The sequence below is a fragment of the Pan troglodytes genome, chromosome 6 (genome assembly GCF_028858775.2).
Source record: "Pan troglodytes isolate AG18354 chromosome 6, NHGRI_mPanTro3-v2.0_pri, whole genome shotgun sequence".
Classification (NCBI taxonomy): domain Eukaryota; kingdom Metazoa; phylum Chordata; class Mammalia; order Primates; family Hominidae; genus Pan; species Pan troglodytes.
The window spans coordinates 85473487-85488143 of record NC_072404.2 but is presented as its reverse complement, the minus strand read 5'-3'; the positions used below and the strand labels follow the sequence as shown (position 1 = coordinate 85488143).

General features: G+C 45.9%; 1 protein-coding gene across 20 annotated transcripts in view; it reads right to left on the bottom strand.

The window, feature by feature from the left end:
• Positions 1-14657, bottom strand: part of STYXL1 (serine/threonine/tyrosine interacting like 1) — a 52958-nt gene that overhangs the window by 10832 nt on the left and 27469 nt on the right. For 12 of the 20 annotated variants that reach the window (XM_009453361.5, XM_009453360.5, XM_009453359.5 and 9 more), the window contains exon 5: positions 7346-7491. The exons of the other annotated variants lie outside the window; for them this stretch is intronic. In XM_009453361.5, coding sequence (XP_009451636.2) covers positions 7346-7491 — 146 coding nt within the window. The remainder of the gene's footprint in view (positions 1-7345; positions 7492-14657) is intronic. 20 annotated transcript variants of the gene reach the window in all.

Genomic DNA, 14657 nt, shown 5'->3' with positions numbered 1-14657 from the left:
GAACAAGACACCTACTTAAATGGGAGCTTCCTGAGTTCCAGGTCCAAAGTTATCATTAAAACTTTCGTTTGCCGGGCGCAGTGGCTCAAGCCTGTAATCCCAGCACTTTGGGAGGCTGAGGCGGGCGGATCACGAGGTCAGGAGATCGAGACCATCCTGGCTAACACGGTGAAACCTCGTCTCTACTAAAAAATACAAAAAATTAGCCGGGCATGGTGGTGGGCACCTGTAATCCCAGCTACTTGGGAGGCTGAGGCAGGAGAATGGCATGAACCTGGGAGGCGGAGCTTGCAGTGAGCCGAGATTGTGCCACTGCACTCCAGCCTGGGTGACAGAATGAGACTCCGTCTCAAAAAAAAAAACAAAAACAAAAACAACAACAACAACAACAACAAACTTTTGTTTATTTGAAACACAGACAAGGATTATCTCTACATTTCCCAAAGTGTGTTCTAAGAAACACTAGTCCCCCATAAGGCACTATGAGAAAAGGGTTCAGGGGTTCAGATAACCAAATGCAATCTGCCCCCATATCTGTGTGTTCCACATCCATATATTCAAGCAACCTTGGATGAAAAATATCCAGAAAAATAATTCATGGTTACATCTGTACAGAACATGTACAGACTTTTTTCTTGTCATTATTCCCTAAACGATACAGTATAACAATTATTTACATAGCATGTACATTGTATTAGGTATTATAAATAATCTAGAGATGATTTAAAGTATACACAAGAGGGGCCAGGTGAGGTGGCTCACATCTGTAACCCCATCACTTTGGGAGGCCGAGGCAGGCTCATCACCTGAGGTGAGGAGCTTGAGACCAACCTGGCCAACGAGTGAAACCCCATCTCCACTAAAAACACAAAAATTAGCCAGGCATGATGGTGCATGCCTGTAGTCCCAGCTACTCGGGAGGCTGAGGCAGGAGAATCACTTGATCCTGGGACGTGGAGGTTGCAGTGAGCCGAGATCATGCCACTGCACCCCAGCCTGGCAACAGAGTGAGAGAGTGAGACTCTGTCTCAAATAAATAAAGTATACGAGACGATACGCTTAGGTTAGACGCAAATACTACACCATCTTGTATCAGGGAGTTGAAGATCCAAGGATTTGGTATCTACTGGGGGCCCTGGAACCAATCTCCATGGATACTGGACAACTGTACAAACGGACAGCTGTATCTATGATTCCTCTCTCGGAAACAACACGTACATTAGCAATCAAAGGTTCAAAGAAGTTGGGCACAGTGGCTGCTCATGCCTGTGATATCAGCACTTAGGGAGGCCAAGGTGGGAGGATCGCTTGAACCCAGGAGTTCAAGACCAGCCTGGGTAACACAGCAAGACCCTTGTCTCTACAAAAAATAAAAAATTCGCCAGGCATGGTGGCACATGGCTGTACTCCCGGCTACTCAGGAGGCTGAAGTGGGAGGATCCCACAGGAGTTTGAGGTTACAGTGAGTTATGACAGCATCACTGCACTCCAGCCTGTCTCTCAAAAAAAAAAAAAAAAAAAAATAGCCGGGCACGGTGCCTCATGCTTATAATCCCAGCACTTTGGGAGGCCGAGGTGGGTGGATCACTTGAGGTCAGGAGTTTGAGACCAGCCTGACCAACATGGTGAAACCCTGTCTCTACTAAAAATACAAAAATTAGCCAGGTGTGGCAGTGCACGCCTGTAATCCCAGCTACTCGGGAGGCTGGGGCAGGAGAATCACTTGAACCCAGGAGGCGGAGGCTGCAGTGAGCCAAGATCGTGCCATTGCACTCCAGCCCGGGCAACAAGAGCAAAACTCCATCTCAAAAAAAAAAAAAAAAAAAAAAAAAAAAATTCTCAAAGAACCTCTGCAGTAGAGAAATCCACTCCAACTGGATAACTTGATGTTTCCATGAGGCTCTGATTAGAGACCACTTTCTCCATTATTACACCATAGAAAATGCTGACCTTTGCCAAAGATCAAAATCAGTTCCAAAAGTCCCCTGGCTCTAAGTCTGACTCAGAAATAACATTTTAAGGACCTCAGGCGTGTGGGTCCTTCAGAGCCACCTGAACTCAGCACATCTCACTCCCTTCCCCATGGCAGTGAACGCTCTGCAAGCCCACATCCTTCCCAAGCTACCAGCTTCGAAAGCCATTAGTAAAGAACAGACACCAAGCTGAGCCAGTTCTCCAGCCTGTGACACGGAGATGCATGACACCCCACTGCCTGCGGGCAGGCCCAATTTACTCCAGCATGTGGGCTGCCCCTAACCCGGATGGACGCTCAGCTTGCTGGTGCCAAATGAAATTCCCCTTTCAATTTCCACTTAAAAATCTCGCTAAAAGGCCAGGCATGGTGGCTGATGCTTGTAATCCCAGCACTTTGGGAAGCTGAGGCAGGTGGATCACCTGAGGTCAGGAGTTCAAGACCAGCCTGGCCAACATAGTGAAACCCCATCTCTACTAAAAATATAAAAATTAGGCGTGGTGGCAACACGCCTGTAATCCCAGCTACTCTGGAGGCTGAGGCAGGAGAATCACTTGAACCCAGGAGGCGGGGGTTGCAGTAAGCCCAGATTGTACCACTGCACTCCAGCCTGGGCAACAGAGATGCTATCTCAAAAAAAAACCAAAACAAAACAAACAAACAAAAAAACCTCACAAAAATCCCATAGCAAATCTATCAACCCCTCTTCCTGCTGTTTTTAAACCAGCTTCCTTTTCTGTGGTTGTGTGGGTTTGGCTGGGAAGAGGGTGTGACGTGGATAAAAACACACTGTACTGTAAAATGTGTGTAAATGCTCAGTGACACAATGCAAACAAAACCAGTATCTCAAATGAATACGCCCAAACTGGGCACACTGCCTTCCCCCAAAACCACCTCCTTCTTCCCCCACCCCGCCCCCTCCCGAGTGTTCCCCAGAATGAACCACATCACAGCCCCCGTCACCCACGCCTAAAACCAGGGCATCATCCCAGCCCCCTCTCTCTCCTATGCCCTCATGTCTGATCAGTGCTACCTCCTAAATCTTTCTTTCTTCTTTTTTCTTTTTTGAGATGGAGTCTCACTCTGTCGCCCAGGCTGGAGTACAGTGGTGTGACTCAGCTCACTGCAACCTCCGCCTCCTGGGTTCAATTGATTTTCCTGCCTCAGCCTCCTGAGTAACTGGGATTACAGGCATGTGCCACCACACCCAGCTAATTTTTGTATTTTTAGTAGAGATGGGGTTTCACCATGTTGGCCAGAATGGTCTTGATCTCTTGACCTCGTGATCCGCCCGCCTTGGCCTCCCAAAATGCTGGGATTACAGGCGTGAGCCTCCAAGCCCAGCCTTTTAAAAAAATTTTTGTGTAAACAAGGTCTTACTATGTTGCCCAGGCTACTCTCAAACTCCTGGACTCAAGTGATCCTTCCACCTCCTCTTTGACCTCCCAAAGTGCTAGGATTCCAAGCTTAAGCCACCATAGCTGGCCAGTCACCTACATTCTAAAGACAGCTGCAAACAAGTAACCCAATCCAACCCTCACAGCTACCCTAGCCACAACCCTGCGCCTTCTTCCCAATGTGACTAGACTAGGAGCAAAGGCAAGTTTCAGGAATATGCATCTGTCAAAACGGACCATACTGGGCCTTTTAAATATGTGCAGTTCATCATGTCAATTACACCTTACTAAAGCTTCAGAAATGAGGGGGTGGCGGTGATGAGTTATCAGCAGAGTAGGGTTTGCAGAGAAGAAATTAATCTCTCTGCACCCTGCAAAGCCAAGAGGGGGTCCTCCAAGAGCAAGGCGGAGTTCCAATCAAGATAAGACTTGATTCAGATTTCAGGCTGGAACATTAAACTGCCCTGGCTTATACTAGACTGATTGTCTTTACTTCCTTTATTTAACTGACTGTACACCTGTTGAGCTGAAATTCACAGTGCTGTTATCTCAGTGGAAGAAAGGGATGTCTTTGGGAGCCAGGCATGCATACCCTGGATCTGGGAACATGTCTGACCTCAGGCATGAGTCCCTGCCTTCTACGATTCCGGTGAAGGAATGTGGGCATGCGGGGCAGGGGACGGGTCATGGGCTTCCAAGTTAAGGGGAGGAAGTTGGAGGAGATGCCTGGCAGGGGTTGAAGGGAGTCACCACTGGCTGCGTTCTCTGGGAGATCCTCAGCCCCAGAAGGAGACAGGGTGAGGCTGAGCTGGGTCCCGAGAAACCCAGCAGCAGAGGCTACCAGCAGCTCACACAGCCAGACGGGGCCAGAGAGCAGGCACTTTCCCACCACTAACACGCAGCCAGGCACACAGATAGGTCCACTCTGGGCCCTACTGCCAAAGGTACTCTGCCCAGAAGAGGGGAAGAGAGCAGCTGTCCTTAAAGCTAACCCCCATCCCTCCCTACTTTGAGTGCCCCCAGCAAACCCTAGGCTGCCCAGCTCTAGGGCATGGGAAGAGATGAGACTTGTTTCAGATTTGAGGTTGGAACATTAAACCGCCCTAGCTTCTACTAGACTGTCTTTTTACTTCCTTTAACATTATTTCAAAACTATACACTAGTTGGCCAGGTGTGGTGGTTCATGCCTATAATTCCAGTACTTTGAGAGGCCAAGGCAGGAGGATTGCTTAAGGTCAGGAGTTTTGGACCAGCCTGGGGAACATAGCAAGACCCTGTATCCGCAAAAAATTTTAAAACTTAGCTGACTGTGGTGGCATGCATCTGTAGTCCCACCTACTCAAGAGGCTGAGGCTGGAGGATACCAAGCCCAGGAGGTGGAGGCTGCAGTGAGCTATGATTGCACCACTGCACTCCAGCCTGGGCAACAGAGTGAGACCCTGTCTCTAAAATGTATATATCGCCCAACTTGAAACATTAACAACTCATTGGCCAATTTTGTTTCCTCTATACCCTCACTGCCTTCTCACCTCACCCCAGATTATTTGAAAGGAAATTCCAGACATCACATCATTTCACCCGTAAATATTTTGTTCTGTATTTCTAAAAGATAAGGACTTGTACTTTATAATAACCATAACAATGTCACTACAACCTTCGAAAAGCAACAATTCCTAAACACAGTCAAACATCCTGTGAATAGTCACATTTGCCCAATCATTCTATACTATGATTTCTATTGAAGTTTTTTGTAACCAAAAGTGGCCAGAAAGTATGGAATCTGCTCACGATGTTGCTAAGGGCAGGAAGGGGAACACAGCTGAAGGCAACTGTTAGAAAAAGTTAAAACCACTTTCTGTTTACATTCCATTGTGTTCAGACGTTTAAATAAGCCAGACATCTGTACACGGCACTCTCCAGGGACCAGGCCCTGCCTGCAAATCTCTGCATAGTCTGGTGCTAGCCTTAGACAACTCCACCCAGTTCTCTTCCTCGAAATCTCCTCCTCCGTCAGATTTGGCTCTGGGAAGCTCAAGTGCCCCTTCTCTGGGCTCCAGATACCCGGGGCGTCCCTTGACACAGTCCAGCTTCCAGCCACTGCCTCCCATACAGACAGGACCAGTCATCAGCAGAAACTGGAATCTCAAAATTGTTTTGTTTTGACAAAACTGACCATGAGTTGACAATGTTTGGAGCTAGGTGATGGACAAAGGGGTTTAATATCTGATTCTCTTTTTGTATTCAAAAAAATTGTAATAGGCTGAGTGCAGTGGCTCACGCCTCTAATCCCAGCACTTTGGGAGGCTGAGGCAGGTGGATCACTTGAGGTGAGGAGCTGGAGACCAGCCTGACCAACATGGTGAAACCCTGTCTCTACTAAAAAAGAATTATAATAGAGATGGGGGGTCTCACTATACTGCCCAGGCTGGTCTTGAACTCCTGAGATCAAGCAATCCTCCTGCCTTGGCCTCCCAGAGTGCTAAAACTACAGGTGTGAGTCGCCACACCTAGCTGATTTTCTTTTTGTTTTTTTTGGAGACAGGGTCTTGCTTCGTCAACCAGGCTGGAGTGCAGTGGCATGGCAACGGCTCACTGCAGCCTCGACCTCCTGGGCTCAAGCAATCCACCCATCTCTTTTTAAAATTATTTTTTTGAGCCAGGGTCTCACTCTGTCACACAGGCTGGAGTGCAGTGGTGTGATCTCGGCTCCCTGCAACCTCCTCCTCCTGGGTTCAAGTAATTCTCCTGCCTCACCCTCCTGAGTAACTGGGACTACAGGACAGGTGGGCCACTATGCCCGGTGAATTTCTGTATTTTTGGTAGTCAGGGTTTTGCCATGTTGCTTAGGCTGGGCTCAAACTCCTGAGCTCAAGTGATCCATCCAGCTTGGCCTCCAAAAGTGCTGGGATTATAGGCGTGAGCCACCACAGCCAGCTCCATTTATTGATTTTTTTGTAGAGACAAGGTCTCACTATATTGCTCAGGCCGGTCTCAAAGTACTGAGCTAAAGCAATCCTCCTGCCTTGGCCTCCCCAAGTGCTAGGCTTATAGGCGTGAGCCACCGTGCCTGACCAATCCTTCCCACTTTTGTGTATTTCTGTATCCTCTGGATCCAGCTAGGATTTGTGGAATCAGACAGCCAAGAAAAAAGAGGTGGTCTCGAGCCGCCATGCCCCTGCCTTTCTGACCTTGGTATCGGTCCACCATCCAGCCTGCCCTCTGAATGGGTCCACCTTTGCTCACTGTTTCAACCCGACAGCCATCAGTTCCTTATAAAGAACTGTGGCCGGGCAGGATGGCTCACGCCTGTGATCCCAGCACTTTGGAAAGCCGAGGCAGGTGGATCACTTGAGGTCAGGAGATCGAGACCATCCTGGCTAACAGGGTGAAACCCTGTCTCTACTAAAAATACAAAAAATTAGCCAGGCGTGCTGGTGGGCGCCTGTAGTCCCAGCTACTTGGGAGGCTGAGGCAGGAGAATGGCGTGAACCTGGGAGGCAGAGCTTGCGGTGAGCCGAGATGGCACCACTGCACTCCAGCCTGGGCGACAGAGCGAGACTCCGTCTCAAAAAAAAAAAAAAAAGAGAAAGTGGAGGAGATGGGGGAGACTGGGCTGCAGACATGAACTTAGGGCTGCCAGGAGTCCAGTGTTTTTTTTGTTTTGTTTTTTGTTTTTTTTGAGACAGTCTTACTCTGTCATCCAGGCTGGAGTACAGTGGCATGATCTTGGCTCACTGCAACCTCTGCCTCCTGGGTTCAAGCAATTCTTCTGCCTCAACTTCCCTAGTAGCTAGGACTATGGGCATGCACCACCATGCCCAGCTAATTTTTGTGTTTTTAGTATAGACAGAATCTCCTCCACTTTCTCTATATCCTCTGTCCCATCCTCCTGTTTCTCCCACTCAGTCACCCACAAGTCAGTTTCTAGGCCCATCCTTCCCGTCTGGGCCTGCCTGTGCTCAGCATTTGGCTCTACCTGAGGCATCCAGATGATCTTCTGGGTCCGGAGAAAGTGGTACGTGCCTGAGAAGCGCTCATAGCCCCCTTTCAGGATGTAGACGGGGTGGTGGGTGCGGCGGGTCAGGATCCTGCCATACTCAATGGCTGCTTGAGGCACAAGATCTGAGAGTGGAGACCAAAGACATGAATGTCTCCTGTGTATCTGCCATTGGTCTAGAGCTGGGATAGATGACCACTTTCTTCTGAAATGCAATTATTTTATTTATTTTTTGAGACGGAGTCTCACTCTGTCGCCCAGGCTGGAGTGCAGTGGTGCAATCTCGGCTCACTGCAACCTCTGCCTCCTGGGTTCAAGCGATTCTCCTGCCTCAGCCTCCCAAGTAGCTGGGACGACAGGCGCCCACCATGCCTGGCTAATTTTTTATTTTTAGTATAGACAGGGTTTCACCATGTTTGCCAGCCTGGTTTTGAACTCCTGAGCTCAGGTGATCCTTCAGCCTCGGCCTCCCAAAGTGCTGAGATTACAGGCGTGAGCCACCATGCCCGGCCTGAAATGCAATTATTTAGGAAGCTGAAGCAAGTATAGAGATGCATTATATTAAAATTTTAAAAGTAGCTTACCACCGGGTTTTTTTTGTTTTTGTTTTTGAGACTGGGCTTCACTCCATCTGGCTGGAGTGCAGTGGTACAATCTCGGCTCACTGCAACCTCCACCTCCTGGGCTCACACCATCCTCCCACCTCAGCCTCCCGAGTAGCTGGGACTATAGGTGCGCACCACCACATCTGGCTAAATTTTGTATTGTTTTGTAGAGACAGGGTCTCACTTTTTTGCCCAGGCTGGTCTTGAACTCCTGAGCTCAAGCAATCTACCTGCCTCAGCCTCCCAGAGTGCTGAGATTACAGGTGTGCTCAGCCTAAGTTAATCTTCTTTTCTGCAAACTCTGATATATGTATTGTATGACATCATACGATACATATATCTCAGAGTTTACAGAAACTGCCAGCTCGTTAACCACTTATATGTATACATATGGTTTACATGTTATATACATGTATATATTATATTTATACCACATATATGTCAACTGTATGTTGTGTATCATACAATTCACCCATTTAAAGTGTGCAATTCAAAACATATAGACCAATGGAACAAAATAGATAACCCAGAAATAAAGCCACACACCTATAACCATCTGATCTTCAACAAAGTTGACAAAAATAAGCAATGGAGGCTGGGGATGGTGGCTTACATCTATAATCCCAGAACTTTGGGAGGCAGAGGCAGGAGAATTGCCTGAGCCCAGGAGTTTGAGACCAACCTAGGCAACATGGCAAGACCCCGCCTCCACAAATAAAATTCAAAAAATTAGTTGAGTGTGGTGGCGGGCACCTGCAGTTCCAGCTACTAGAGAGGCTGAGGCAGGAGGATCACCTGAGCCAGGGAGGTTGAGGCTGTAGTGAGCAATGGTCGTGCCACTGCACTACAGCCTTGGAGACAGAGCAAGACCTTGTCTCAAAGAACAGGAAAGGGGAAAGGACTCCCATTTATTGGTCAATAAATGGTACTAAGATAACTGGCTATCCATATGCAGAAGAATGAAACTGGACCCCTATCACCATATACAAAAATCAACTCAAGATAGATTAAAGACTTAAATGTAACACCTGAAAACTATAGAAATCCTAGAAGAAAATCTAGGGAATACCCTTCTTGACATTGGCCTTGGCAAATAATTTTTGGCTAAGTCCTCCAAAGCAATTGCAACAAAACAAAAATTGACAAGTGGGACCTAAGGACACGAAAGTGCTTCTGCACAGCAAGAAAAACTACCAGAGTAAACAAACAGCCTGCAGAATAGGAGAAAGTATCCACAAGCTATGCATCCAACAAAGATCCAATATCCAAAATCTATAAGGAACTGAAATCAAGAAGCAAAAAACAAACAACCTCTGATGGTTAATACTGAGAGTCAACTTGATTGGGTTGAAGGATGCAAAGTACTGATCCTGGGCGTGTCTGTGAGGGTGTTGCCAAAGGAGATTAACATTTGAGTCAGTGGACTGGGAGAGGCAGACCCACCCTCAATCTGAGTGGGCACCATCTAATCAGCTGCCAGTATAGCTACAACATAAAGCAAGCAGAAATACATGAAAACACTAGACTGGCCCAGCCTCCCAGCCTACATCTTTCTCCTTTGCTGGATGCTTCCTGTCCTCAAACATTGGACTCCAAGTTCTTCAGCTTTGGGACTCACACTGGCTTCCTTGCTCCTCAGCTTGCAGACAGCCTATTGTGGGACCTTGTGATCACATGAGTTAATACTCCTTAACAAACTCCCATATAGATAGATACACATGTATCTACATATACACGCATATATATATACACACACATATATCTATACATACGTACATGTATAGATATACGTATATACATATGTACATTTATAGATATATGTATATCTATACATATGTACATGTATAGGGATACATATATATACTTATGTGTGTATAGATATACGTATATCTATATGTATGTGTGTGTATATACGTATATCTATACATACGTGTATATACGTATATCTATACATACGTGTGTACGTATATCTATACATACGTGTGTACTTATATCTATACATACGTGTGTATATATACACGTATATCTATACATACGTGTGTATATATACACGTATATCTATACATACGTGTGTATATATACACGTATATCTATACATACGTGTGTATATATACACGTATATCTATACATACGTGTGTATATATACACGTATATCTATACATACGTGTGTATATATACACGTATATCTATACATACGTGTGTATATATACACGTATATCTATACATACGTGTGTATATACACGTATATCTATACATACGTGTGTATATACACGTATATCTATACACATGTGTGTATATATACACGTATATCTATACGTATGTGCGCACATATATACACGTATTACGTATGTGTGTATATATACGTATATCTATATGTATATATACACATACATATATACGCATATATATACACGTATATCTATAAAAACACACACACATATATATATCTCCTATTAGTTCTGTCCCTCTAGAGAACTGTAATACACAACTCTATTAAAAAGTGGGCAAAGGACATAAACAGACACTTTTCAAAAGACATACAAGCAGCCAACGAACGTGAAAAAATGCTTGACATCACTAATCATCAGAGAAACACAAATCAAAACCACAATGAGATAACCTTCTCACATCAGTCAGAATGGCTTTTATTAGAAAGCCAAAAAATAATAGATGTTGACAGGGTTATGGAGAAAAGGAACACTTACATACTGTTGGTGGGAACGTAAAGTAGTTCAGCCCCTGTGGAAAGGAGTTTGAGATTTGTCAAAGAACCAAAAATAGAACTACCATTCAACCCAGCAATCCCATTACTATGTACACATCCAAAAGAAAATATATTGTTACACCAAAAGGATACCTGCACCCATATGTTCACTGCAGCACTATTCACAACAGCAAAGACATAGAATCAACTCAAGGGCCCATCAACAATGGATTGTATTTATTTATTTATTTATTTAATTTTTTTTTAGATGGAGTCTCGCTCTTGTCGCCCAGGCTGGAGTGCAATGGCACGATCTCGGCACACTGCAACCTCCACCTCCCTGGGTTCAATCAATTCTCCTGCCTCAGCCTCTCGAGTAGCTAGGATTACAGGCATGCACCACCATGCCCGGCTAATTTTTGTATTTTTAGTAGAGACGGGGTTTCACTATGTTAGCCAGGCTGGTCTCAAACTGCTGACCTCAAGTGATCCACCCACCTTGGCCTCCCAAAGTGCTAGGATTACAGGCATCAGCCACCGTGCCCGGCCCCAGATTGGATTTTTTAAATGTGGTTAACATATACCACAGCATACTACACAGCTATAAAAAAAGAACAAAATCACGTCCTCTGCAGCACCATGGATGGAGCTGGAGGCCATTATCCTAAACGAACTAACACAGATATAGAAAACCAGATACCACATGTTCTCATTTATAAGTGCAAGCTAAACATCAGATGCATATAGAAATAAAGATGCGGAACAACAGACCCTGAAGAATACGAGGAGGAGGACAGAGAGAGAGGGACAGGGGTTGAAAAACTACCTACTGGGGCCAGGCGCGATGGCTCACACCTGTAATCCCAATACTTTGGGAGGCCAAGGCGGGCGCATCATCTGAGGCCAGGAGTTTGAGACCAGCCTGGCCAAGATGGCGAAACCCTGTCTGTACTGAAAATACAAAAAAATAGCCGGGTGGGGTGGTGCGCACCTGTATTCCCAGCTACTTGGGAAGCTGAGGGGAAGCAGAGACTGCAGTGAGCCAAGATCACACCACTGCACTCCAACCTGGGCAACAAGAGCAAAACTCCATCTCAAAAAAAAAAAAAAAAAAAGGCAAGACAGAAGAAAAAAGAAAAACTACCTATTGGGTTCTATGCTCTCTACCTGGGTGATGGGTTCAATATACAATTCAGTGACTTTTAGTATATTCAGAGTTATGCAACCATCCCCCACAATCAATTTTAGAATGTTTTCTTCTATTTTTAGTATTTATTTGAGACAGAGTCTCACTATGTTGCCCAGACTGGTCTCGACTCCTGGGCTCAAGCAATCCTCCCACCTCAGCCCCTCAAAGTGCTGGGACTACAGGTGTGAGCGACAGTGCCCGGCCTAATTTTAGAACATTTTCATCACCCCTACAAGGGACCCTGTACCACTAATCAGCCACACCCGTTTTTCCCCAAACTCCCAGCTCCACTTAACCACTCATTTCTATGGATTTGCCTATTCTGGACTTTTCATATAAATGGAATAATATGTGATGTTTTGCATCTGACTTCTATCACTTACCATGATCTCTTTAGTGTTCATCTACATTATAGCACATGTCAGTACTTTTATTTATTTATTTTTTTGAGACCGAGTTTCACTCTGTTGTCCAGGCTAGAGTACAATAGCACAAACTTGGCTCACTGCAACCTCTGCCTCCCAGGTTCAAGTGATTCTCCTACCTCAGCCTCCCTAGTAGCTGGGATTACAGGCGTATGCCACCACGCCCAGCTAATTTTTGTATTTTTAATAGAGATGGGGTTTCACCACATTGGCCAGGCTGGTCTTGAACTCCTGACCTCAGGTGATCCTCCCGCCTTGGCCTTCCAAAGTGCTGGGATTACAGGCATTATTAGCCACAGCACCCAGCCCCATTCCTTTTTATGGCTGAGTAATATTCCATTGTGTGGACAGACCACATTCTGTTCTACCTGTTTAGCTGCTGATAGACACTTAGGTTGTTCGTGCTTTTTGGCTATTATGAATAACACTGCTATGAACATTCATGTAAAAGCTTTGGTGTGGATGTGTTTTCATTACTTTGGGGTCTATATCTTAACCTTCTAAAGAAACACCACACTGTTTTCCAGTGACTGCACCATTTTACTTTCTGGTTCGCAGTGTATGAGGCTTCCAATTTCTCCATGTTCTCACCAACACTTATTATCATCTGTCTCTTTGATTATTACCATCCCAGTGGGTGTGAATAATATCTCATTGTGGTTTTGACATCAATTTAATCTTAAACACCTTCATTGATCTGCAGAATCACAATCAGACTGTATGTAAATTAGATATATGTGACAGGAAGTTTGCATAATTAAGGCTAAGCCAAGACATCCTTAAACCAAGATATCCTGAGGCCAGGTTCTGGCCCAGAAAGAGAAATAGTGTGTGGCAGACTTCAGAGAGCCAGATAAAAGGAGAAAGAAAACAGCATGAACTCTAACTTTTTTTTTTCTTTTTTTTTTTTTTTAAAAAGAAGTTTTTTTTAGAGACAGGGTCTTACGCTGTCAGCCAGGCTGGAATACAGTGGTACAGTCATAGCTCACTGCAGCCTTGACCATCTGGGCTCAAGTGATCCTCCTGCCTCAGCCTCCTGAGTAGCTGGTGCTACAGGCATGCACCACCATGCCTGGCTAAATTTTTTTTTTTTTTTTGTATTTTTGGTAGAGACGGGGCCTTGCTATGTTGCCCAGGGTGGTCTCAAACTCCTGGCTTCAAGCAACCCTCCTGCCTCAGCCTCACAAAGTGCTGGGATTACGAGTGTGAGGCACCGTGCCTGGCTAACTCTGCTTCCCTATTGAATTTTTGTTCAGGGAGACAAAGACACTTCCAGAAGGGGCTGTGGAGGATATAAGTGGCTGGGACCTATCTGAGAGATGGCATTGACAGGAAGAATCTGGAATCTGCAGCCAGGCTGAGAGAGAATCTGCAGCTCTCAAGACAGGAGCCAAAGCTCACCCCACAGGGCCTGGCTCAGAAGTCAGAGTTCAGGCCAGGCATGGTGGCTCATGCCTGTAATCCATGCACTTTGAGAGGCCAATGCAAGAGAATTGCTTGAAGCCAAGAGTTCGAGACCAGCCTGGGCAACAAAGCGAGACCCTGACTCAAAAAAAAAAAAAAAAAGAAGGGGGTGTTGAGAGAAGCCTTGAGATGGTCTTGTACCCCCAAAGACTTTTCATTGACCTGAAAGATGCCATTTGAAACAAGAAAAGTTGCCTTGAATGCACAAGTTGTGTGGTTGTGGTTTCCTGTGAATGGGGGCCCCATAGCAAAGTAAGGTCAGTTATAGAATGTAAAGGGGATTATCCGTGTTGAGTACCATCTCCTAGGGTTTCAAGGCCTAGCCTACAGTCCTAGGATTGCAGACCAGAGCCCAACAGGATGAGCTTAGGGAAGAAGGGACAATTTCCTGGCCAAGGACCTCCTGGGACGAAAAGTCCAGACATCTGGTTTTATGAAAGGTGGGAGCATAGCGCCACCCCGTGGCAGTTGGTGTGAGTGCCCCCAGCTTCTGGAACGGCACCCACAGGTGCAGTTCTGATTCCTAGAAGCAGAGCTCCCAGTGCCAATGGCAAAGGGTGGTCAGCCCAAAACCAGGGGCTCATGAAGAACACAGCAGAGCCTCAGAGGTTCGATGGAGCACATTGGAACTGACCACGCTTTAATGTCCTGACTTGGGGCTGCATGCTCTCGTGCCACTACCCAATCCCTGGGGGACAGGACAGAGCCAAAAAGGCCTGGGTTTGAATCCTGGCCCCACCACTTATAGGTGTGGTGGTTTAAAAATATGTCCACAACACTTTTAAAAGCTTAAGTCTCAGGCAACACAGCAAGACCCAGTCTTTACAAAAAGTAAATAAATGAGCTGGGTACCTTATCTTGCCATATCACCCAGGCTGGTCTTGAACTCCTGGGCTCAAGTGAT